We start from the raw sequence: 25,000 nt of genomic DNA on the forward strand, positions 1-25,000 counted from the left end.
CAATTACATACTCCCCAAAACAGGTATATAATTGTTTTCGCTTCTTATCAAGAGGACAAACACCCAACAATAGCTCAACAAAACCCGACACATTTCCATTCCAATTTGATCGCTGGGCAACTCTTGATCAAATTTTACCCCTTCCTGAAAATAAAAGCCTTGCTTAAAAAAAATACAAAAATAAGAATAGAAATTAAAAAAAAAAAAAAAAGCCGTGAATACATTTGAAACAAAGTGCCGGCATTTCTTCCGTTGTGAAACAAAGTATCATTTTTAAATATCACATTGGTTTATTTTTTAAGTTTTTCGTTTCGGCATTGGCGCAGCCAGAATGCAAATTGAGTAACAATTTTTATTTTCGCATTTTTTTTTTTTCGGGAGGGGCGCAGGGTGGGCGGGGGTCCATGGTAGGAACGAGGCTGTTGTATATTTTCTCTTTTTCCAGTCCCACAAAAAAAAATCTATATAAATATATATTCCGTTTCCCCACCGGGATATATATATATATATTTTTTTACTCCATTCCACAATATCAACAATCGTTCAGGCGTAGTCATATGTATGACAAACGAACACGTGTGTTGACATGGATAGTTTTGCTGGTCTATTTTGTGTAAAAGGTTGGCAAGAATTTATCTTTTACCTTTTTTTATATATTTTATCTTTTTTTATTGAGGTCTTGGTATGATTGAAATAACTACCGCAGGAATCGTAATGTAATTTTAATGTTGATAATTGACTAAAAAGCAAAGAATTTTTATAAGAAATTTATCTTTTACATTTTTAATATTTTATCTCTTTTCTTTTACGTGTAATGATGCATATAGCTACCACAGAAATTGGAATATAACAGAAATTTTATCAACTGTTGGTAATTACCTCTAAAATTCAAAGAATTTTTATAGGAAATTTTTATCTTTCACCTTTTTATATATTTTATCTTTTCGTTTACGTGTTGGTATGATTAAATAATAAATAATTAATGCAGAATTGGAATTGAAGTGTTGGTAACTGGCTCGAAAATGTAAAACTTTCATAGAAATTCATCTTTTACCCTTTTTATATATTTTACATTTTATTTCACGTGTTGGTGACTGGAATAACTACCACAGGAATTGAGAAGTAATTGAAATGTAATTGACTGATAAAATCAAAGAATGTTTAGAGGAAACTTAGTTAAATATGATTAAATATTTTCCTGGGTTTTCTTGAGGAAAAAATAATTAAATACTTAAGAAAATTTTCTTTTGTGAAATTGCGGATTCAGTCACTAAGAAAGTGGAAGAAAATTACAACATGCTTACATCGACCTATGACCTTTGTATTTTGTGTACTTTTAGAAAATTTAATTTTTAATGTTCCTATTCCATTCTACAGATATATGTATACTTTTACTTCTATATATATATATATATATATATATATATATATATATATATATAAATTTATATATACACGTGTATATGAATATATAAATTCATATCTAGATGTATGTATATATGTGTGTATATATATACAGTATATACATGGATATATGCATACAATATACCTAATTTCATCAGCAGAACTCAAAGATATCAGTTAACTTCATTATCCAAAAACAAAAATAACACCACTTCCCTCACAAACAATTTACTGAACACCAATCTTTTATAATTAAAGAATTTGCAGACAAAAAATCACTAATAATAGTTTTCCTGTATTTTATTCAAAAAAGCACTTCAAAACATCCCTGGTCCAAGTATCCAGTTCCCCTAATCTTAGGTAACAAACAATTGCCATACGGTATCTCGTGACGTCACGCCAGGGTTACCAAAAACAAGACTAATGACATGCGCGGATGTGAATCACCAGTGGATAACAATCTTCCTGAATAATAATAATAATACATCATTCACGAAGCATTCACGAGGCAAGACTTCCGGTGCTTTCGTTTGCTTGTATATGCTTTTGTGCTTGCCCAAGGGGCTAATTGGATTGGGCAAACACACTTGCCAGTTTCAGGGATAATTAGATTCATTTAAGCTTCGTTATCATTCGTTGTCTGACGTTCGTTCGTAAATGGTCATCTCAGAGAGAGAGAGAGAGAGATCTAGAGAGATTAGATAGACAAGTGTGTGAGACAAGAGAGAGAGAGAGATCTTTGGTGAATTGTCTATATATATATATATATAATATATATATATATATAGAGAGAGAGAGAGAGAGAGAGAGAGAGAGAGAGATTTGATGAAGTATCCATACCAGTATATGGAGAGAGAGAAAGAGAATTTTGATGAAGAATCTCTCTCTCCCTACATATATTTGTTGTATGGATACTTCATCAAAGCTCCCCCCGCCTCTCTCTCTCTCTCTCTCTCTCTCTCTCTCTCTCTCTCTCTCTCTCTCTCTCTCTCTCTCTCTCTCTCTCTCTCTCCAGATTCCTCGACAGAAAAAGAGAATTAGGAAGAGACAGAAAAACGGATAAATGAAAGATAAAGTAAAGTTTATGATGATGAGAAAACGGGAATTAGAAAACGAGAAGAGGTGAGAGGAACCCTTTACATAAAACACTATAATTCCCCCAAAAGAACCCTTTATGTAAAACACTATCATTTCCTAAAAGAACCCTTTACGTAAAAAAACACTCATTTCCCTAAAAGAACCCTTTACGTAAACTCTATCATTTCCCTAAAAGAACCATTTACACAAACAGTACACTTTCCCTAAAAGAACCCTTTACGTAAACTCTATCATTTCCCTAAAAGAACCCCTTACGTAAAACACTCATTTCCTAAAAGAACCCTTTACGTAAAACAATATTATTTCCTAAAAGAACCCTTTACGTAAAAACGTTCATTTCCTAAAAGAACCGTTTACGTAAAAAAACTCTCATTTCCCTAAAAGAACCCTTTACGTAAAACGCTATCATCTCCTAACCACTACGGTCTATCAATACAAACATGAGCTCGGGTCACAAAAGGTTGGGAAGACAATAAAAAATAAAGTCAGTTACTCCACTCCCCTTTTTTTTTATCCATTTCCTTTGACGAAAGGGATTGGCCTGGTCAACTTGCCTTTGATGTAAATAAACATTTCTTCTTCTTTTTTTTTTCTTTTAGAAGAGGGAAACTACTTACTCTTAGACTGATCAAAGTTCTAGGTAACAGAGGCTGGACAGAAATTGTTTAAAGTTTTGTTTATTTATGTTTGTTTGAAGGGAAGTCACGTTTTTTCTTGTCAAAGTAGGTTGTGTATTTAATTGTTTTGTCCTCGTATTTATTTTTAAGTATATTAATTCCTAATATTGTTAAAGTCTTATGAATATTTTGAGATATATTACTGATTCTGTAATCAAAATATGGTGGTGGTAGATGTTGAATTTTATCATTTTTTATTTTTTTATTTTATCATTTACTACTACGTTTTATTAAGAAAAACACGATTTATCAATATATATATATATATATATATATATATATATATATATATATATATGTATATATATTATATCAATTTTTGAGGTCAATTTTGACTGTTATCAGTATACAAACACATTGCACAGTATATATATATATATATATATATATATATATATATATATATATATATATATATATATATATATATATATATATATATATATATATATATGTATATATGTATATAGTTAGCACAACATAATGCATTAATTATTATTATTATTATTATTATTATTATTATTATTATTATTATTATTATTATTATTATTATTATTATTATTATTATTGCAGGATATATAAACTCCGAGCTGTAAACTTGCCAATTTGCATAAAGACTGCTCTTGCAACGAGAACTTAATTTTCAAGAAAGGAGGCATTGAAACAAGTTTAAGACGCAGTTTGCAAAGTTTGTAAATGACATTTAATAGGCCGGATGACATGGCTGCGAGGTTTAGTTGGGAAATTCGTTTTCACGTAATACCACGAACTGTGAGGATTTCATAGGCCTGTGTGTGTGTGCATGTGTGTGTGTGTGTGTGTGTAAGGTCAGTTCGTAAGAATGGCTTCGCAAAATTGTAATTGATAGTTGACGTTATTCCCATAGGCCTCTTATTTTGCATAAAAGCACGAGGTGTACATATGTTTGTATGTATGTATTTTTGTATATATATATATATATATATATATATATATATATATATATATATATATATATATATATATTATATATATGTATAGGTATAGATATGAGTTATTTATAAATAATTTATATATATATATATATATATATATATATATATATATGTATATTATACATACATTTTATATATATATATATATATATATATATATATATATATATATATATATATTTATATTATGTATATATATATATATATGTATATAAATTTCTGCCTCACATCGGGATCGAACCCCAGTCTCCTAAATGAAAGGCCAGTGCGCTACCAACTGACCTATGATAAAAGCTGTTGTTATGCAATCAGGAGTTTATAGCCAACACTTAAACAACAAGAAAGAGAAGAAAAAAAAACAGCCTTATATCACCTCGCAATAAAGACCATTTCCAGACCACAAATCACAAAAAAAAACGCTACAAAGACCCCCAAAAGATTTAAAAAAAAAAAAAAAAAAACACTTAGAGACAAAAATACTCATTTCCACTTTCACTTCGCCTCACGAGGAATTAAGAGTATTCTTGTCGATCGCTTTTGCCGAATCACCTCCCCAAATGATTTAGGACCCGTTGGCTGTTTTAGGGCAGAGTTGAATGAGATGGTCAATACGTCTCGTCCGGCTTTCAAAGCTGGGCAAGTCACGGATGCAGAGAAAAAATATAAGGTTCTTTGATCTATTTACGCTTTTTAAATGGATTTATCTTTTTATTATTTTGCAAGTCACTGTTTTGGTGTTCTGGGAAATCAGTTCAGGTGGGCGTGTTGCCTTAAAGTGTCTAGATGAAATAGTAACTTTGTTTAGTGATGTCAGGGCTTTTCTTGACTCTCTCTCTCTCTCTCTCTCTCTCTCTCTCTCTCTCTCTCTCTCTCTCTCTCTCTCTCTCTCTTCTTATACTTGTATAGATACTTCATCAAAGCTCTCTCTCTCTCTCTCTCTCTCTCGATGTACTGGTTGTATGGATACTGTATCACATCTCTCTCTCTCTCTCTCTCTCTCTCTCTCTCTCTCTCTCTCTCTCTCTTTTCATATACTGGTCGTCGTGTACATACTTCATCAAAGCTCTCTCTCTCTCTTTTCTCTCTCTCTTCATATACTGGTCGTGTACATACTTCATCAAAGCTCTCTCTCTCTCTCTCTCTCTCTCTCTCTCTCTCTCTCTCTCTCTCTCTCTCTCTCTCTCTCTCAAAAACATGTCTTCTCTCTCTCTCTCTCTCTCTCAAGTAATTGTTTAGATATTTCAAACTCTCTCTCTCTCTCTCTCTCTCTCTCTCTCTCTCTCTCTCTCTCTCTCTCTCTCTCTCTGTGCATTCACCATAAATTTATTAATACGCATGCACCTGCATAATCTATTGATATATCGACCTATATCTATTTTGCACTATACCAACCAACCCCCTTTCACCCCGTCCCCCCCGCCGCTCTTTCTCCAACTTCCGGAATTTCCCCCCAAAACGCAAAAGGACCGGATGTTCTGAATGGCCTTGTGGGTAATCAGTGCGCACAAACAGGAAGAGAGGTGAGGGGCGGAGTGTTGCAATATATATGTGTCACGTTATTAGATAAAACTGGGCTTTTGTTGCCATTTTGAAAATTTTTTTTCTTTAATTTTCTTTATTTTCAATATATATATATATATATATATATATATATATATATATATATATATATATATTTTATGGTTTTGTTCAGTTAATAATATCGTCGTGAACAAGGTTAATTATAGGGTTGGTAACACACACACACATACATATGTATATATTTGTATATATTTACATATTAACTGACCAACCTGGCACTGCCCTGGAAAACTCTAAATGACAACCGATAAATTCTCTCTCTCTCTCTCTCTCTCTCTCTCTCTCTCTCTCTCTCTCTCTCTCTCTCTCTCTCCTGTTAGGCTAACATAGTTGCTTTAGTTACATTGCCTAACATTTTTGACATTTTATATTTCACCCATCTCACCCCTCCTTCCTATCAGGGCTAAACTTGGACTTAAAAGGCACCAGGAGTGTCACTATTCATCTCAGCAACCTCGAAAACTATGGATTACACTAATATCTGTCGTTTTCAGTTATTTTTACATGTCACTCCCTTCCCAACCCCCTCACCTATGGTGCCAGTGATGTCTTACACCCACCCACAATATTCTTTTCCAGATTGTCATATGTATACCAAAATGAGGTATGATAAACCCATAGAATTTATTTAGTTACTAGGTCTACTAGCAGAACCAGAGCCATTTCAGGGAAGCCCTTCCCACCCCCACCACCTTTGGTGCCCTTTGGTGCTAGTGATGTCTTACCACCAAGTATTCTTTTCTAGATAGTAGGTCATACGTATACCAAGTTTGGTTGAAATTGCTCTGCGTGTTTTAGAGTTATGCTGGAACAAACACACACACACACATACATACATACATCCATTTTTACATGCTCTGATTTAACTTGACTTCTGTGTCTGTCTGTCTGTATGTCTGTCTTCAAATCTTGTAACTCAATTTTCTACCTGTTCCCTTCATCCGATGGACTTGAAATTTTCCATGGTTACTCAATCCCGGTGACAATACAACCTTCCATGATCAGTAGGTCAGCAGTGACCTCTAATGACCCTACAGTGACCTCTCCCAGCATCTCAGGATTTGTATGAAACTCTTCGGATTTTTCGCAACTTCTTTGCCTTTCTCGGTTACAATTTCTGTCAAAACTAAAAAGTACAAAATAAAAAATCTAAAAAAAAATTTAAAAGACGATTTTATTAAAACGCACTAAAAAGTGAAAAATAAATCTTTTGAGACACACCAGGACTTTTGTTACGATTAATCATGTCTACAAAAATAAAAGCGTGGGCGCCGAACATGGAAGGAAATGCTAAAAGAAATGAAAAAAATATATATTTCTTTTCGTTTAGCGCTTTTTTCCATGTCTGGCGCCCACGCTTTATTTTTTTTTGTAGACATGATTAATCGTAAGAAAGTCCTGGTGTGTCTCAAAAGATTTATTTTCAGTTTTTAGTGCATTGTGTTATATATATATATATATATATATATATATATATATATATATATATATATATATATATATATATATATGTACTTGTATATACATACATCCATACACACCTATATATATATTATATATATATATATATATATATATATATATATATATATATATATATATATATATATATATATTTTTTATCTCAATTTCTCCTATTCAAAACACAATTCCCTCCCAAATCTCCCTATCTCGGTATTCTCTATACACTAACTGACTCAAATAATCACGTAAATGAAGTGCCAGGTAACTGCTTCTCTCACTCAACAAACAAAGGCTTTTTACCACTAAGAGAGTCAACAGGCGTTTATCAAATACCGTCAGACTCATCTAAGAGTCTTAAGGTCTATTTCATTGTTATAAATTAATGGGACGAACGTCCTTAAGAACACATTATAATCCAGCCTCCATTTATGCCTTTAATAAGCCTGATTCTATCTTTGTTGACAAGCTTCGAGTAAACACAAACATATAATCACTAATTCATATCTCTTGAGTAATGGCTGCCCGGCTCCCAATACTCCTAAGTGGCCACTTATCGCACAGTCTCTCTTTATAACCAGATGGTAAATATAATTCTAAACAGTAAATGTGAATACAAACAACAATAATTAAAAAAAGGGTATTTACCCTTGATTACGACAAATCATTACAGGTACAAAAGTGGGTCTAATTGTGTTGACGTTTTTGTGGGATGAATGATGTCTTTTTTTTTTTCTTCACGAATTTAAGCAGTATTTTGTGGGGACTTGAAAGGTTTGTTTGTTTAAGAAATCGCTAAGTCATTTTTAGTCTGGGTCTTTCTGGCAGGCTGAGTTTAGTTTCTGTAGTGATTATAATTTATCTGGATCATAATCTGGAGGTAATTATTCATAGCAGTGAAAGGTACATGGTTCTAGCGGTGGTTAAACCTTTTATTTACAAATAGGTTGTATATATATGTATATATACAGTATATATATATATATATTAATATATATACATTGTATATATACATATATATTTATAGATACTGTATATATATATAAATATATATATACTCCAGATAAATTAACCAAACTTTAAACCCAAAATACTTCATCTTAAACCAAAGATACCCCAGATAGATAAACCAAAATTTAAACCCAAAATACTTAATCTTAAACCAAGATACTCCAGATAAACAAACCAAATTTTAAACCGAAAATACTTCATCTTAAACCAAAGATACTCTAGATAAATAAACCAAATTTTAAACCCAAAATACTTCATCTTAAACCAGAGGTGCTTGAGAGAAACAAACCACTTCTTAAACCAAAGATACCTCGGTTGCTAAACCACATTTTAAACCAAGGGCATCCCAGATCATTGCCATATTCTTCCCCCTTGGCAACAGACAAAAAAACAAATTTTGAACCAAAGATATATCAGGTAAATAAACCAGATTTCAAACCAAGACCATCCCAAATCATTACCATATCCTCCCCCCCATGGCAGCAGAAAAAAAAAACAAATTTTAAACCAAAGATACTTCAGGTAAATAAACCAAATTTCAAACCAAGGCCATCCCAAATCATTATCATATTCTAACCCCCCTTGGCAATAGACAACAAGCTGAGATCTGGCATTTCTCAGAATCAGCGAACCATTCAGAGGTATGGTGTGGGTATTCCCCGAAACAGGTAATACCCTACACTAGATTATACCCCCTTTTTTTTTTTTAGTTTTTATGCAGATTCCGATATGCAAAAGGGCATCCTGGTCCTGATACCCTTTTGAAGACCAGGGTAAGGTGAAAGGGGAAACAAAAAAAGAATAGGTTTTCCACTGACATAAGACAAGTGTTAGATTAACATTCAGAATTATTTTATATTTATAACCGAAGTTCAGATTTGGGAGTTAAAATTCAGTCAACATCATTTTCTTTGACGTTCACATCAGGAATCACGATTTTGGTATTTTATTTTTATTTCTTTTATCACTAAATATATCGGTGAAAGTGTAACTGGGAAGATGTGGTACAAATTGACAGATCTTTTTAAAGTGCAAGGTCTTGCTCTCTCTCTCTCTCTCTCTCTCTCTCTCTCTTATATATCTATATATATATATATATATATATATATATATATATATATATATATATATATATATATATACTGTATATATGTTCATATATATATATATGTGTGTGTGTGTGTAAAACATATCTATACATACATATATATATATATATATATATATATATATATATATATATATATATATATATATATATATATAAGATATATATAAAGAGAGAGAGAGAAAGAGAGAAGAGAGAGATATACATGTACGTGTATTCTTTTTGTAAACATATAATCTAAAAATCGTCCTTAACATATAAAAAGAATAATATCACAATTTCTCTCTCTCTCTCTCTCTCTCTCTCTCTCTCTCTCAAGGGCGCTCAAGGAAATCTGAACCTAAGTATTGCATAAACAAAATCACTCCCAGGCGCCAGATTGCATTTTTTCCAAAAAAAAAAAAAAAGAAAAATTGGGGGAAAATTATGTTATCTAGAATTACACTTTTTCTTCATTTCCCTCCAGAGAAATTCCGATGCAAAACGCTTCCTTGATTTGCATAAAATGGTCGTAAATTCGTTAAACTTTGCGCGGTTTGCCTGGTAGGGGGCAGTAGTAATCATCTTCTCTTTTATATAAGGAATGAATTATTCCCTCTTTTTATTGTGCTTCTTCTCTCTCTCTCTCTCTCTCTCTCTCTCTCTCTCTCTCTCTCTCTCTCTCTCTTTCGCTTCCTACTTTCTCTCCCTCTCGTTCTTTCATATAACGAATTATTTGCTTTTTTTTTCTCTCTCTCTCTCTCTCTCTCTCTCTCTCTCTCTCTCTCTCTCTCTCTCTCTCTCTCTCTCTCTCGTTCTTTCATATAACGAATAATTTCCTTATATTTTTATACTGTTTTCTCTCTCTCTCTCTCTCTCTCTCTCTCTCTCTCTCTCTCTCGTTCTTTCATATAACGAATAATTTCCTTATATTTTTATACTTTCTCTCTCTCTCTCTCTCTCTCTCTCTCTCTCTCTCTCTCTCTCTCTCTCTCTCTCTCTCTCTCTCTCTTCTAGAGCTGTATAAGTATACAAATGTACGAAATGGTCTTATTCATCTCACAGGGGAAGGAAAAGGAAATTCTCTCTCTCTCTCTCTCTCTCTCTCTCTCTCTCTCTCTCTCTCTCTCTCTCTCTCTCTCTCCCCTAGTATTAAAAGGTCATTTGCTCTGTTCACTGATTCCCTACAGACGAAATTCCAAGCTGGATTTTTTTAAGGCGAAAAATACATTTGAAAATTGTCTTCATTCTGAGACAAATTATTCATGGCGTCCTTTTGAGATATTTTCTTTACTTGTTTGTTTTTGTTCGTCAAGACAATTTATTTGTGTCTTAATTTTCTTTTTACGTAACACTGAAAAATTATGTGTTTCGCTTAAATCTTTTTGATATAATAAGAAACAATACTTTTGTAGTAGTAACAAAAAATTGCTTTTTATATTTATTTTGGTTTTTCTTTACTTTTTTGTTTTGTTCGTCAAGGTAATTTATTTGTGTCTTAATTTTCATATTTTGTAACATTGAAAAATGATTTATTTTGCTTAAATCTCTCTTGAAATAATAAGTAATATTACCTATTCATTCGTAAAAAAATAAATAGATGAATAAATATTTAATTATTACATAAATAAATAGGGTAAATGGCTATCTATGTATTTATTTTGTGAATAGATAAAAAATAAATTGACAGACAGACAGTTTCAACCATTTCTTATGTAAATTCCAAACTCGTTTTGTAACAATATTTTCCTGTTTCCGATTGTAACAATATTTTCCTGTTTCCAGAATCTCCCACTACTCCGTGTAGACCTTATTTACAGTCATTATATACAGTCATTTGAGATTTCCCCCAATTTTAGAGAGAAAACTTTCTGGGTGAATATTATGATTTCGTAAAATGGGGTAAAAGAAAGTTTTTTGTGGTTTAAATAAATTGGGTGGTGGGTTTAACTTCCTCCCATACTTTTGTAGGTCTGGTGTAATTGCTTTGAGCTTGTTTATGGAATGGGAGAAAGATATATATGTATATGTATATGTATATGTATATGTATATGTATATGTATATGTATATGTATATATATATATATATATATATATATATATATATATATATATATATATATTTATATATATATATATATATATATATATATATATATATATATATATATATATATATATATTTATATACACATTTATGTATATATATAGATAAATAATGTATATAAATACATACATATACATGTACAGTATATATATACATATATGTGCACGTATATATACATATTCGTGTGTATGTATGTGTTTATACATAAATATACATACATATGCAATTTACAAAAGGTTCTTGTAACATAGTTTTGATTATCTCTAGATTATTTGAATTTTCTTTATAAAATGGGACACACACAATATAAATATATATGTGTATATGCTGTATATACGCATACATACACACACACGCATACATTCATACACACATACACACACACACACACACAAACCTCACCTGCTGATGTCTTGCCACTTCGTAGGATATTCGCCTGGTACTCTGACACAGGGTCTCATTGACGGGTTTCGGGTTGATGTGGGCGGCGTGGGCGGGCTGCGTCTCCTGAAGGGTGCAGCAGGTGAGGGGGACCACCCGGTCTTCCCCGCCCAATTTTTCCACCCTCCAACGGGACTCCGCCCAATCCGTTGGGTCGCGAACTCCGCAACACTGGAGCTGAAATTGGGAGTAGATTTGGAGTAGATTTTCTTTTATCTTTGCCACAGAAATTGGGAGTAGATTTGGAGTAGATCTTTTTATCTTCAGCACAGAAATTGGGAGTAGATTTGGAGTAGACTTTTTTTATCTTCAGCACAGAAATTGGGAGTAGATTTCGAGTAGATTTTTTTTATCTTCAGCACAGAAATTGGGAGTAGATTTCGAGTAGATTTTTTTTATATTCACCACAGAAACTGGGAGTAGATTTGGAGTAAATTTTTTTTAATCTTCACCACAGAAAAAAACGAATGGAAAGTTTTATGTGGAAATTATATTAAATATTGTAGAAATCAAGAGGTTTTACTCTATACTTCATTATATAAAATATTTGCTTTTTTGTAATATTTCATTTAGGACTAAAAAAGATATTATGATACTGACTTAATATAAATTTTTTTTTTGGCAATGTTTCATTTGAGACTTTAATTGTTATGATACTGAATTGATATTAATTGGTTTTTTTGCTACATTTCATTAGAGACTAAAGAAAGATTCATAAAATATAGGCTTCATTTCCTTCTAAACCTTTTCTGACACAGAAAAGGACATCCAACATTGTCTTAAGTAATGAAATTATTGCTGTGCATGACTTTAAGTTGACCTGTGACCTTGAAAATCTGTCTAGGTCAGCATTATATTAACAAATTAACATAAAACACAGAATGAATTTTCATGTGAACCTGTTCTGACGATTAGATGATGACATTCAACACTGACAACTTGTAATGAAATTGCTGTGGCATATGACTTTAAGTTGACCTTGACCTTAAAACTATGTAAAGGTTAGCAACACATTAGAAAAAATTATCACAATCTGCTGTGCCTGTGCCTGCCAAACAGGATCATTATTCTGAGGAAAAATACAATAATTATGTTAGAATTAACACATGATCTTGAAAAATAGGTCAAGGTGGCACAGTAAAATACTCACCAACATGCAAAATATTCATTATTGAACTTTATATTTCAGTCCCTCTCTGTAGAACAATTATAGTTCATTTCCTTTCTGTAGAAAACTGTCTTTGTAGTTCAGTTCCATACTGCACAATTGTCTTTATAGCTCAGTTATATAAAGCAATCTTTATATTTTAGTTCCCTTCTGTAGAACATTGTCTCTGTAGTTCATTTCCTTTCTGTAGAAAACAATTTTTGTAGTTCAGTTCCATACTGTATAAATGTCTGTATAGCTCAGGTACATAAAGCAATCTTTATATCTTAGTTCCCTTCTGTAGAACACTGTCTTTATAGTTCATTTCCTTTCTGCAGAAAACAGTTTTTGTAGTTCAGCTCCACAATGTATAAAAGTCTACAGCTCATTTCCCCCCGAAAGAGCAGTCTTTATAGTTTAGTTCTCTTCTGTAGCACACTGTCTTTGTAGCTCATTTTCTTTCTGTAGAAATCAGTCTTTGTGGTTCAACTCCTTCCTGTAAAGCTCAGTTCTAAAAAGTAATCTTTGTATTTCAGTTCTCTTGTGTAGAACATTGTCTCTGTAGAAAACAGTCTTTGTAGTTCAGTTCCTTCCTGTAAAAAGCAGTGTTGCAGCCCAGTCGCCTCCTACAAAACTGCCTTTCACTTCCTTTCTGTAGAAAACATTCTTTGTAGCTCAAATCCTTCCTGTAAAAAGCAGTTTTGTAGCCTAGTCGCCTCCTACAAAACTGCGATTCAATTCCTTTCTGTAGAAAACATTCTTTAGAAAACAGTCTTTGTAGCTCAATTCCTTCTTGTAAAAGGCAGTTTTGTAGCCCAGTCCCCTTCTACAAAACTGCGTCTCATTTCCTTTCTGTAGAAAACATTCTTTAGAAAACAGCCTTTGTAGTTCAATTCCTTCCCGTGAAAAGCAGTGTTGCAGCCCAGTCGCCTCCTACAGAAGTGCATTTCATTTCCTCTCTGTAGAAAACATCCTTTGTAGCTCAAATCCTTGCTGCACAAAAGTCACTGTGGTCCACTTTTCCCTCAGACTCAACACCAAGGTCACCCCATAAACACTTTCCAGTCGTTACCAGTGCAGAAGTCTGTCATGTGGCATTTTTCCCTCTCTCTCTCTCTCTCTCTCTCTCTCTTGCTTTAAAACCATAAAACTTACCATCAAGAAACAACCGCCCTTTTTTAATGGACATTCAAAGGTCATATATAAAAAAAATCACGTGCCTTCATGAAAGGTCTTCGAGAGGATTTTCTTTTTTTTTTTTTTGTGGGAGTGACAATAAAATGATTTTTGGCAAGTCAGGTTTCACTTCTTAGGTGAAGGTGAGAGATACTGTCGAGCTTACTCTTCAAGTGGCGTTGGGGCGGGGGGGGATACAAGCGTGAGTTACGGTTTTAAGACACACACACACACATATACACATACATACACACACACAAAACCAGTAATGTCATAGATATTAGAAGCTCAGTATTCTTCACAAATCACTGAAAGAGCGAATATTTGTCTTAAGTTAGAATATAACCCTAAAAATTTTTCTACACACAAACACACACATATGCACATACACTCAAACACACGCACACCTACACTCACAAACAGTAATGTTGCCTACATTCGAAGCTGTTCTTTTTCACAAATCACTGAGGAACGAATTTTTTTTTAAGACAGAATGAAAACCTCAAAATTATCATCGAATGAAGTATTTTATCGTAATTCTGGAAACAAACGGGAGTTAGAATACAAAGCAAAAACACACTTATACACACTCATACACCCCTACACACGCACACTCACACACCTACACACGCACACTCACACACCTACACACACACACACACACACACAAAAGCAGTAATGTTACCGACATTCAAAGCTCAAATTTCACAAAAAGTTGAAAGAAGGAATATTTAGTTCAAGACAGAATCAAAACTTCAAAATTAATATTAAATGAACAATTTTTATCGTAATTCTTCATTTATGATTAAAACAAGTAAAAAATGCGCCGAAGTTTCTACAGCGCAATCGAGTTTTCTGTACAGCCGCTACAGCGTATAATTAAGGCCACCGAAATTAGATCTATCTTTCGGTGGTCTCGGTATAATGCTGTATGAGCCGCGGTCCATGAAACTTTAACCTCGGGCCGATGGTGGGCTATACTGTACCGTTGCCAGAAGCACGATTATGGCTAACTTTACCCTTAAATAAAATAATAACTACTGAAGCTAGAGGGCTGCAATTTGGTATGTTTGATGATTGGAAGGTGGATGATCAACATACCAGTCTGAAGCCTTGTAGCCTCAGTAGTTTTTAAGATCTGACGGCGGACAGAATAAATGCGGACTGAATAAAGTGCGGACGGACAGACAAAGCCGTCACAATAGTTTTCTTTTACAGAAGACTAAAACCCACAAATTCGCTGATCGACAACAAATCAGAGAGCAAATATGAAACGAATTTTTGAAAATTCGTCGCATTTTGGGACCCAGCTAATCCATTTGTTACAGGAGAGTATTGGTTTACGAGGGACGTTCCCCGTCGAACGGCACGAAATTTATGGCCCACCCCTCACCCCCCTTACCAAAATTTCACCTAAAAGTAAAAAAAATAAAAGGAAATTGTCCTTGCAAAGGTGACTGAGAGTTGGAGGTGCGCAGAGCTTAGAAATATATAAAGGTTTCTTTATTTTCAAGCGAATGTGTGGAGGACATTATTAAGGTCTGAAGTATGTTGGATATTTCCCGATAAAAATTGTATTTTGATACAGAATCGTGGGAAATTATTTATATACTGAACTAGGAAAATAAAACCTAAAAGATTTGTGGGAACAGTGAAAGTGGGTTAACCTAACTTTGTTTATTTACTTGGTTTGAGAAGGAGTTCTGAATTGACAGAATAGATTTTAATATATGTGTCAGATTAGAAAGTTAAATGTCATGACATTTTTGCCTTAAAAAAATAAAATCTAGATCATTCACTTAGGTAACATTTCGTAATATAAGAATGTTTTCAAGTGTTTAATGCAAACGTGGAACTTTTATATAAATGAAGAATGTATAGTGTTAATAAAAATGAAAATGAGTCCACAAGTTCATTCACAAAAAAAATTATAACTGAACAAATAATTATTGAATTATGATGAGTTGCACCTTACTGAATGCTTGCATTAAGAAGTGTACTGAAAAAATGTGCATATATATATATATATATATATATATATATATATATATATATATATATATATATATATATATATATATATATATATATATGTATATGTGTATATATATATATATATATATATATATATATATATATATATATATATATATATATATATATATATATATATATATATATAATATATATATAATATATATATGTGTGTATATATATATTAATATATTTATATATACAAATATATATATATATATATTATATATATATATATATATATATAACTATAAATATGTTAGTATATATATATATATATATATATATGTATGTATGTGTAATATATATACATATACATACATACACATTCACACATTTAACACAACACCCTCACACATAGAACACCACTGACATTTATATGTTTATAAACATTCGTTCCTCTAAGTAATCTCAAAACATGACGAGAGAGAGAGAGAGAGAGAGAGAGAGAGAGAGAGAGAGAGAGAGAGAGAGAGAGAGAGAGAGAGAGGTCAGATACATAAACGTGAGTCAGATTCAGCCCATTTAAAAAAGTAATTCTGAAAAAGATCATTTCAGGGTACATTAAAAACCTCTTTTATTGACCCCTTGGGTACCCGAATATAGGGGTCATTAAACTATAACCCATCAGCTTGGCACGCTTGTTTCTATCTCTCTCTCTCTCTCTCTCTCTCTCTCTCTCTCTCTCTCTCTCTCTCTCTCTTAATATAAATAATGAGAGGAAAATTTAAAGCGATTTCAAACGGGATCGTGAACAATACGAATCTCTCTCTCTCTCTCTCTCTCTCTCTCTCTCTCTCTCTCTCTCTCTCTCTCTCTCTCTCTCTCTCGTGGCGTCTTTAAAAATTAAAGAGAAGTACAGGTTACAATTATGAAAAAGAGTCTGAATAATTATGTTGTTGAGCAAAATTCTGTTGTATATATGCGTATATATATAATATATATATGCATATATATATATATACATTACATATATATACATATATATAAATATATAAATACATATGTATATATGCAAACACACACACTCATTATATACATGTATATATATACATATGTATATACCTAGATATGTCCATAAACATAAATCTGTGTAAGCCCACCCCTTTATGAGCGCGCTCGCGCGCTCCATCCAACGCTCATTAAACCAGAGAATAATAATAGCCTTACATCAGGTTGAAAATGATACAACCTCGTTACTCTCCAACATACAGAGATTCAATTGAGCGCAAAACTACAAATAAAATAAATAAATCAAACTCCCCATGTCAAAAGGCATCGTCATTGTTTTGCTACAATGTGCGTTGAACCAACTTTGATATATGCTGATGGGAGGGTGGCAGTCATTATTATTATTATTATTATTATTATTATTATTATTATTATTATTATTATTATTATTATTATTCTCGATCTTGTTTTTATATTTATTATAATTATTATTATTATTATTATTATTATTGTTATTATTATTATTATTATTATTATTATTATTATTATTATATAATTCGAATTATTATTATTATTATCATTATTGTTATTATATAACCAAGGATAATATGAATACTATAATATAGATTGCTAAAGCAGAATAAGTATATATGTTTATACAGAGAGAGAGAGAGAGAGGGGACAATATGAACTGTGAGCAAAATATATATATCAAAAAAACAGAGAGATAGGTGTGTGTATATATTTATAATTATATACTGTATATTGTAAATATATTTAGCGAGAGAGAGAGAGAGAGAGAGAGAGAGAGAGAGAGAGAGAGAGAGAGAGAGAGAGAGAGGCACATATCCAATAAGAAAATCATTCTGCTTATAACCCACAAAACCTTCATCATAAGCGATCCTGGCTAAGAAAAGGTGGCCCCATTTGGTCCAGCTCATCTTCTCCTCGGCAGTCCCACGGCCCATGACCAGGGCCACTAATCTTGGTGGCCCGCCTAGAAATGAGGTCTTTATGGCCCCATGAACGGGGCAATACCCCCAGACGTAACGACGTTCTTCGGTGACGTCAAATGACGGACGTTACGGGGTCATTATGTTGGGTTTCTTATTTATCTTTTGTTTTTTTTTGCATTTTTTTACGTTTTTGGTGTGCTTGAGATGAGGGTGGCAATGTATGTGTATGTAGCTGTCTATTCATGTATGTATGTCTGCACAACGCACGCAAACACACAAACGTATATATATGTATACTGTGGATACATATGTATGTATATACATATATACCTATCTCTCTTTTTATTAATATATAATTGTTATTGTTTTTACTCTCTCTCTCTCTCTGTATACTGTATATATCTCTCTCTCTCTCTCTCTTCTCTCTCTCTCTCTGTATATATATTTCTCTCTCTCTCTCTCTCTCTCTCTCTCTCTCTCTCTCTCTCTCTCTCTCTCTCTCTCTCTCTCTGTATTTATATATATCTCTCTCTCTCTCTCTCTCTCTCTCTCTCTCTCTCTCTCTCTCTCTCTCTGTATATATATACTCTCTCTCTCTCTCTCTCTCTCTCTCTCTCTCTCTCTCTGTATATATACCTGTATATATACTTCTCTCTCTCTCTCTCTCTCTCTCTCTCTCTCTCTACTGTATATATACTTCTCTCTCTCTCTCTATGTGTATATATACACTTCTCTCTCTCTCTCTCTCTCTCTCTCTCTCTCTCTCTCTCTCTCTCTCTGTGTGTGTGTGTGTGTGTGTGTGTGTGCGTACTTCAACATCATACATATTTGCATTACTCTTGTTTATAATTTCTATTTCTCTGTCTCTCTCGATTACCAATATACAAACAACTAAATTATTAAATGATTTGAGTAAAATCATAATAATAATTTGCCCAAATTAAAAAAAAAGTACCCAATAATCATTAATGAAAGGGTAAACCCGACTTCGAATAGGTTTTCAATTACAATTATACAGCTTCATTTCCCCTGAATGCCGGTGCTATTTTAAGGTTAATTCCAGAATTATTATTGGAACGTGAATGTCGTTCAATAGGACGCGGTATGTTGTTAGTGTTTTAAAAATGTCCTTTTGCTATCCTCTCCTTTTGTTGCTGTTCTGACTAATAATGACAATAATAATAATAATTGTAATAATAATAATAATAAAATATAATACTAATTACAATAATAATAATAATATCCCGGCAAATATAATAATAATAATAATAATAATAATAATAATAATAATAACGGTAATATAAAAAATAATAATAATAATAATAATAATGATAATAATAATAATAATAATAATATCCTAGGCAAATAATAATAATAATAATAATAATAATAATAATAATAATAATAATAATAATAATGTCCCAGGCAAATAATAATAATAATAATAATAATAATAATAATAATAATAATAATAATAATAATAATAACGCGCCCAGGCAAAAATAATTTCAACGGCTAATATACTTCATCAAAAATAACGCCCTGTTATGCGTTATCCTCAGCCAAACGACTAAGGCTAGAAGCGTTATTAATAACGAGCTCAGCCGCTTAATGAAAGCGACCCGTAATTATCTCACGTAAGCTTATGTAAGTTGTCCGGTAATTACAAACGCCATAACGTAATCACGTCTCAGGACAATCTGTCATAATGTGTAGGAGTTACCTGTCAATTTAGGTTATTCATGAAAATAAACTCTCTCTCTCTCTCTCTCTCTCTCTCTCTCTCTCTCTCTCAAAGCTTAGAGCACATATCCTTTATACTTGTGACAGGGGGAAGATTCTCTCTCTCTCTCTCTCTCTCTCTCTCTCTCTCTCTCTCTCTCTCTCTCTCTCTCTCAAGCCTAGCACATGTGCTTTTATACTTGTGATTGGAGGAAGATTTTCTCTCTCTCTCTCTCTCTCTCTCTCTCTCTCTCTCTCTCTCTCTCTCTCTCTCTCCAAGCCTTGCACGTATCTTTTATACTTGTGACAGGAGGAAGATTCTCTCTCTCTCTCTCCTCTCTCTCTCTCTCTCTCTCTCTCTCTCTCTCTCTCTCTCTCTCTTCTCCGGTAATTTATTACGTCATGTGTCAGGATTATTAATTTTCATTATCTTCTCATCATCTTCAAGCGTAAGGGTTGATATACGCATTATAATACAATAATCTTCTGAATAATAATAATAATAATAATAATAATTGTTATTATTAATATTATTATCAGAAGTGTCCACATAGTTACAATCCTTTTTCTATATTCCTTCAGAAAGTCATCATATTATCATCATCATCATCATATCCTTTCATGCACTAGGTCAGCCTTAATAGCATTCCATCAGAGCTGATGTAGATTTAATGAAAAATAAACACCCACTGCAAGGGTGGTGGGGGGGCAGGGCCATAATCACTTGCCAAGGATACCCCAAACTGTAGGGAGAGGAACCATTTGTTTCCATCTAGAGGTGAAAGAGATACACAAATGTTTCTGTGTAGTTTGCCAAAGTGCTTATAAACATGGCTGATGTGTTGAGTTGGGTTATGATAATCGTTCTTCATTTTTGCTGGTTATAATAACCATTTTTCATTTTTGTTGGTTATAATACTCATTCTTCATTTTTGTTGGTTATAATAATCATTCTTCATTTTTGCTGGTTATAGAAATCGTTCTTCATTTTTGTTGGTTATAATAACCATTCTTCATTTTTGCTGGTTATAATACTCATTCTTCATTTTTGTTGGTTATAATAATCATTCTTCATTTTTGCTTTTTATAATAATCATTCTTCATTTTTGCTGGTTATAGAAATCGTTCTTCATTTTTGTTGGTTATAATAACCATTCTTCATTTTTGATGGTTATAATAATCATTCTTCATTTTTGCTGGTTATAATGATCGTTCTTCATATTTGATGGTTATAATAATCTTTCTTCATTTTTACTGGTTATAATTATCATTCTTCATTTTTACTGGTTATAATAACCATTCTTATTTTTTGCTGGTTATAAAAATCGTTCTTCATTTTTGCTGGTTATAAAAATCTTTCTTCATTGTTGCTGGTTATAATAGTCATTCTTCATTTTTGCGACCCGTATAGGGTTAGTGTCGTCAGTGCACCTCACGGGGTACACTGTAGGCACTATTAAAGGTTCTTTGCAGCGTGCCTTCGGCCCCTAGCTCCAACCTCTTTCATTCCTTTTACTGTACCTCCGTTCATATTATCTTTCTTCCATCTTGCGAAGTTTTCCTGCTGTTACGCCTTTCAAACTTTTTACTGTCAATTTCCGTTTCAGCGCTGAATGACCTCATAGGTCCCAGTGCTTGGCCTTTGGCCTAAATTCTATAATCAGTTCAATTCAGTACGAGATACAAAAGTTAAGACATAAATAAATTTAAATGATTCACAACAAAGTAGAATTACCTTGAACTTAGAAACAGAAAATAAAGTGTAAAGAAAATTAAAATTCAAAAGAAGAGTCAAACAACTGGGCAGACCCACTCGTCTTTTCTCAAACCACATTTCCTTCATCCAAGACAAACAAATAACAAACAAAAAACAAACAAACAAACCAGATTTCTAACAAACACATAACCGCTTGGTCGAGAGCGTGTCCCCACTAATAGGTATTTGATAGGATTGAAAATTGACATCAGAATTGACATCAAATGCTTTTGACGTCATTTTCGAACCCTTTGATGCACATCATTGATGATGACTCTGAAAAGCTATTATCCATAATTTATTCGTGTTGATCAGTGGCTTTTGAAATGACAGAGAGAGAGAGAGAGAGAGAGAGAGAGTGGGGGGAGTTCATATTAATAGTGTTTGCGATCATGTTTGAAATCATATTTTTCAATTATCATGTTTTTCGTATTGAGAGAGAGAGACAGAGAGAGAGAGAGAGAGAGAGAGAGAGAGAGAGAGAGAGAGATTCACGTTATTCGTGATTGTTTGAAATCGTATATTTTCAATTTAATTATTTTTATTGTATTAAGAGAGAGAGAGAGAGAGAGAGAGAGAGAGAGAGAGAGAGAGAGAGAGAGAGAGAGCTCTTCCTATTATTTATGATCCTGCTTGAATAAATTGAAAACGAAAAGTAAAAAATACTCTCTCTCTCTCTCTCTCTCTCTCTCTCTCTCTCTCTCTCTCTCTCTCTCTCTCTCTCTCTCTCTCAGAAAGATCCACCTACTGCATTATTGCTAGTGTTAAAAAAATTATTAAAATACAAAATGAACACAAAAAAATAAAAATACTCTCTCTCTCTCTCTCTCTCTCTCTCTCTCTCTCTCTCTCTCTCTCTCTCTCTCTCCCCCGCCCCCGCCGCTGCTTTTCCCACTGAAGAAACAAACTACCCACTCCCTGGATGCGGGCGGCGGCCGTAAAGTTCGTGGAAAGCCGGCCAATGACCTACTATGACCTCTGTTAGGGCGCCGGTGGGATTGTTAATGGGTCCTCAACTGGTATTTAAGGGCCGACTTCCACAGCAGTTAGTGACATTTACATCAGTGTGGGCGATCGGGGCTGCTACCCACACGGACGTACGTACGTATGTATATACGTACGTACATACGTACGTACATAAATACGTACATGTACAACGTGCATGGCTGTGTAATTGTTGGGAGATGCAAGCGTGTATGGAGGTGGTTTAACACAGGCAGGGAGAGAGAGAGAGAGAGAGAGAGAGAGAGAGTGTATGTGTATATGTATATATATATATATATATATATATATATATATATATATATATATATATATATATATGTGTGTGTGTATATATATATATAACCTCCCAGCTTAATCTTTTTAGTAATAACAGTAATTTCGTCAAGTTGAACACCTCAATAAGACGTTGGTAGTAGCTGCTCTCCTTAGCTAACCAAACCAATCAGCGCGCCGGTAACTATCCGGCCAATAGCGACGCGCGTTGCATCCAGCTTAGGTGACGTCATGTAAACAAACCAGTTTTCGCAGTTCAGTGTCCACGTGAGAGTAATCCTTTATTAGTGCGTGAATATTCGTTATATTTTCGTATTTTCGCGGCTGTTTACGAACTCTGGACTTTCGTAACTTCGTCAGGGGATCGAGATAATGATCGATGATAAGCATTAACGATCGTAGGATCGTCTCTAAGACGGAAAATTACAGAAATATCATCATCAATTTCGACGGTTTTACGGCTGGGTGTGAGAACGACGAATCCCTTACCCGAGGCGTTGGTGATTTGTTGGCGATGGTGGTGGTGTTGGAGAGGGTGGTGATAGTGTCACCATTCCAGTTCTCTCCGAGTTGTTATTTTTAATACATCACGAAAACAGTGCTAAGAGAATCTGCACTTCAAAGGTTAGTGGGGTTTTTTTTCGTGAAAGATGTGTTTTATCACTGTTATGGTGATAGTTTTTTTTTTGCTATTTTCGTGAGTTTTCTTATCATTTCCCTGTTATTGTTTGAGTCGAGTTTTCTTGTTATTTCCTTCCTATTGTTTGAGCTTTCTTGTTATTTACCTGTTACTGTCCGAGTTTTGAGCCTCGCCACTGATGTTAGTTTGATTTCATTAATGTATTCGAGTTTTTAAAACGACAAAATTATTAATTTTTATTGTGCTCACGAACTTTTTTTTTTACGCACGCGCAGTTGCTAAGGGGGAGGGAGAGGGGAGGATTTTTGAGGGTGAAATGTTATGGATAAGAATAGCTGTTTCTTGAAGGGGGTTAAGGGGGAGGGGTTATGTTCAACCCAGGGATGGAGGGGGAAGGAATTGGGAAAATATACTATTCATAAGTATTATCTATTTTTTATCAGTGTGTGTGTATGTGTGTATGGTATGGTGTAGAGGGCGTTTGTTTTATAAAACATAATAGCTTAACCCAGTGGTTCTCAACCTCTAGGGCGTCAACAATTCCCAGGGGGGTGCGAGCCCTCTGGAAAAATAAAAATTCTCCATTTATATTCGTTATTCTCTTAACAAGAGTAACCAAGAAGCAGTGTCAAGTATCTCACTAATTCATTCCCAAAAGAATAAAAACACCTCATTCTCTTTTTTTTTTTCTTCATTTTCCTTTAAAGCTGGGAGGGAATTTTACTCAGGTGTAAGGGGGGCGTGGAGGGAAGGACCAACTCTTAGAGGGGGGCGTGGTAATAAAAAGGTTAAGAACCATTGGCTTAACCTAGCTAAACCAAACTTGAATACCTCAGTATTGATTTATAATTCCATGAAACGAAATTTATATATACATACCACATTAAATCACTCGGTTAATGTTTGATGCAAACCACAAAAACACTGCGTTCAGTGATCGTTAACTTTGATACACGTTAATATCCAGTGTAATTGGGACTTCAGTGCAATTTCAATATAATATTAACTTATACTATTAGCCATAGAGCTTCAGTATATAACAAGCGTCAGTTTGCAAAAAGAACGATTGAATTTGCTTCTGTAAATAAAGCAGTTGAAGTGTTTTGAAATTTGCGTAAAAGGAAAATAAGTTAGTTTTCTCTTTTTCTTAATTTATGGTGCTTTTATGTATGTATGTATGTATATATAATGTACATATACATATATATAATATATATGTTTATATATATTTATATATATACTGTATATATAATATATATATATGTATATTTATGTAAGTATATATATATATATATATATATATATATATATTATATATATATATATATATATATATATATATATATATATATATATATATATATATATATATAAAACAACAGTCATATAAAATATTCCAATTAATTCCACACATGCAATATCTCACGGCCTCTCATAAACCAACGTAATGGGACGAGATGCATCATCACGAAGACCTGCATTTATTTATTCACCACCCC

General features: G+C 33.1%; 1 protein-coding gene across 1 annotated transcript in view; it reads right to left on the minus strand.

Annotated features, from left to right (window-relative positions):
- Tsp68C (Tetraspanin 68C) overlaps positions 1-25,000 on the minus strand; it is a 74,456-nt gene that overhangs the window by 6,688 nt on the left and 42,768 nt on the right. Inside the window, exon 5 of the mRNA XM_067085976.1 lies at positions 11,803-12,018. Within this exon, the coding sequence (XP_066942077.1) occupies positions 11,803-12,018 (216 nt within the window). The remainder of the gene's footprint in view (positions 1-11,802; positions 12,019-25,000) is intronic.

This window comes from Macrobrachium rosenbergii, chromosome 42, assembly GCF_040412425.1.
Source record: "Macrobrachium rosenbergii isolate ZJJX-2024 chromosome 42, ASM4041242v1, whole genome shotgun sequence".
In the NCBI taxonomy this organism is placed as follows: domain Eukaryota; kingdom Metazoa; phylum Arthropoda; class Malacostraca; order Decapoda; family Palaemonidae; genus Macrobrachium; species Macrobrachium rosenbergii.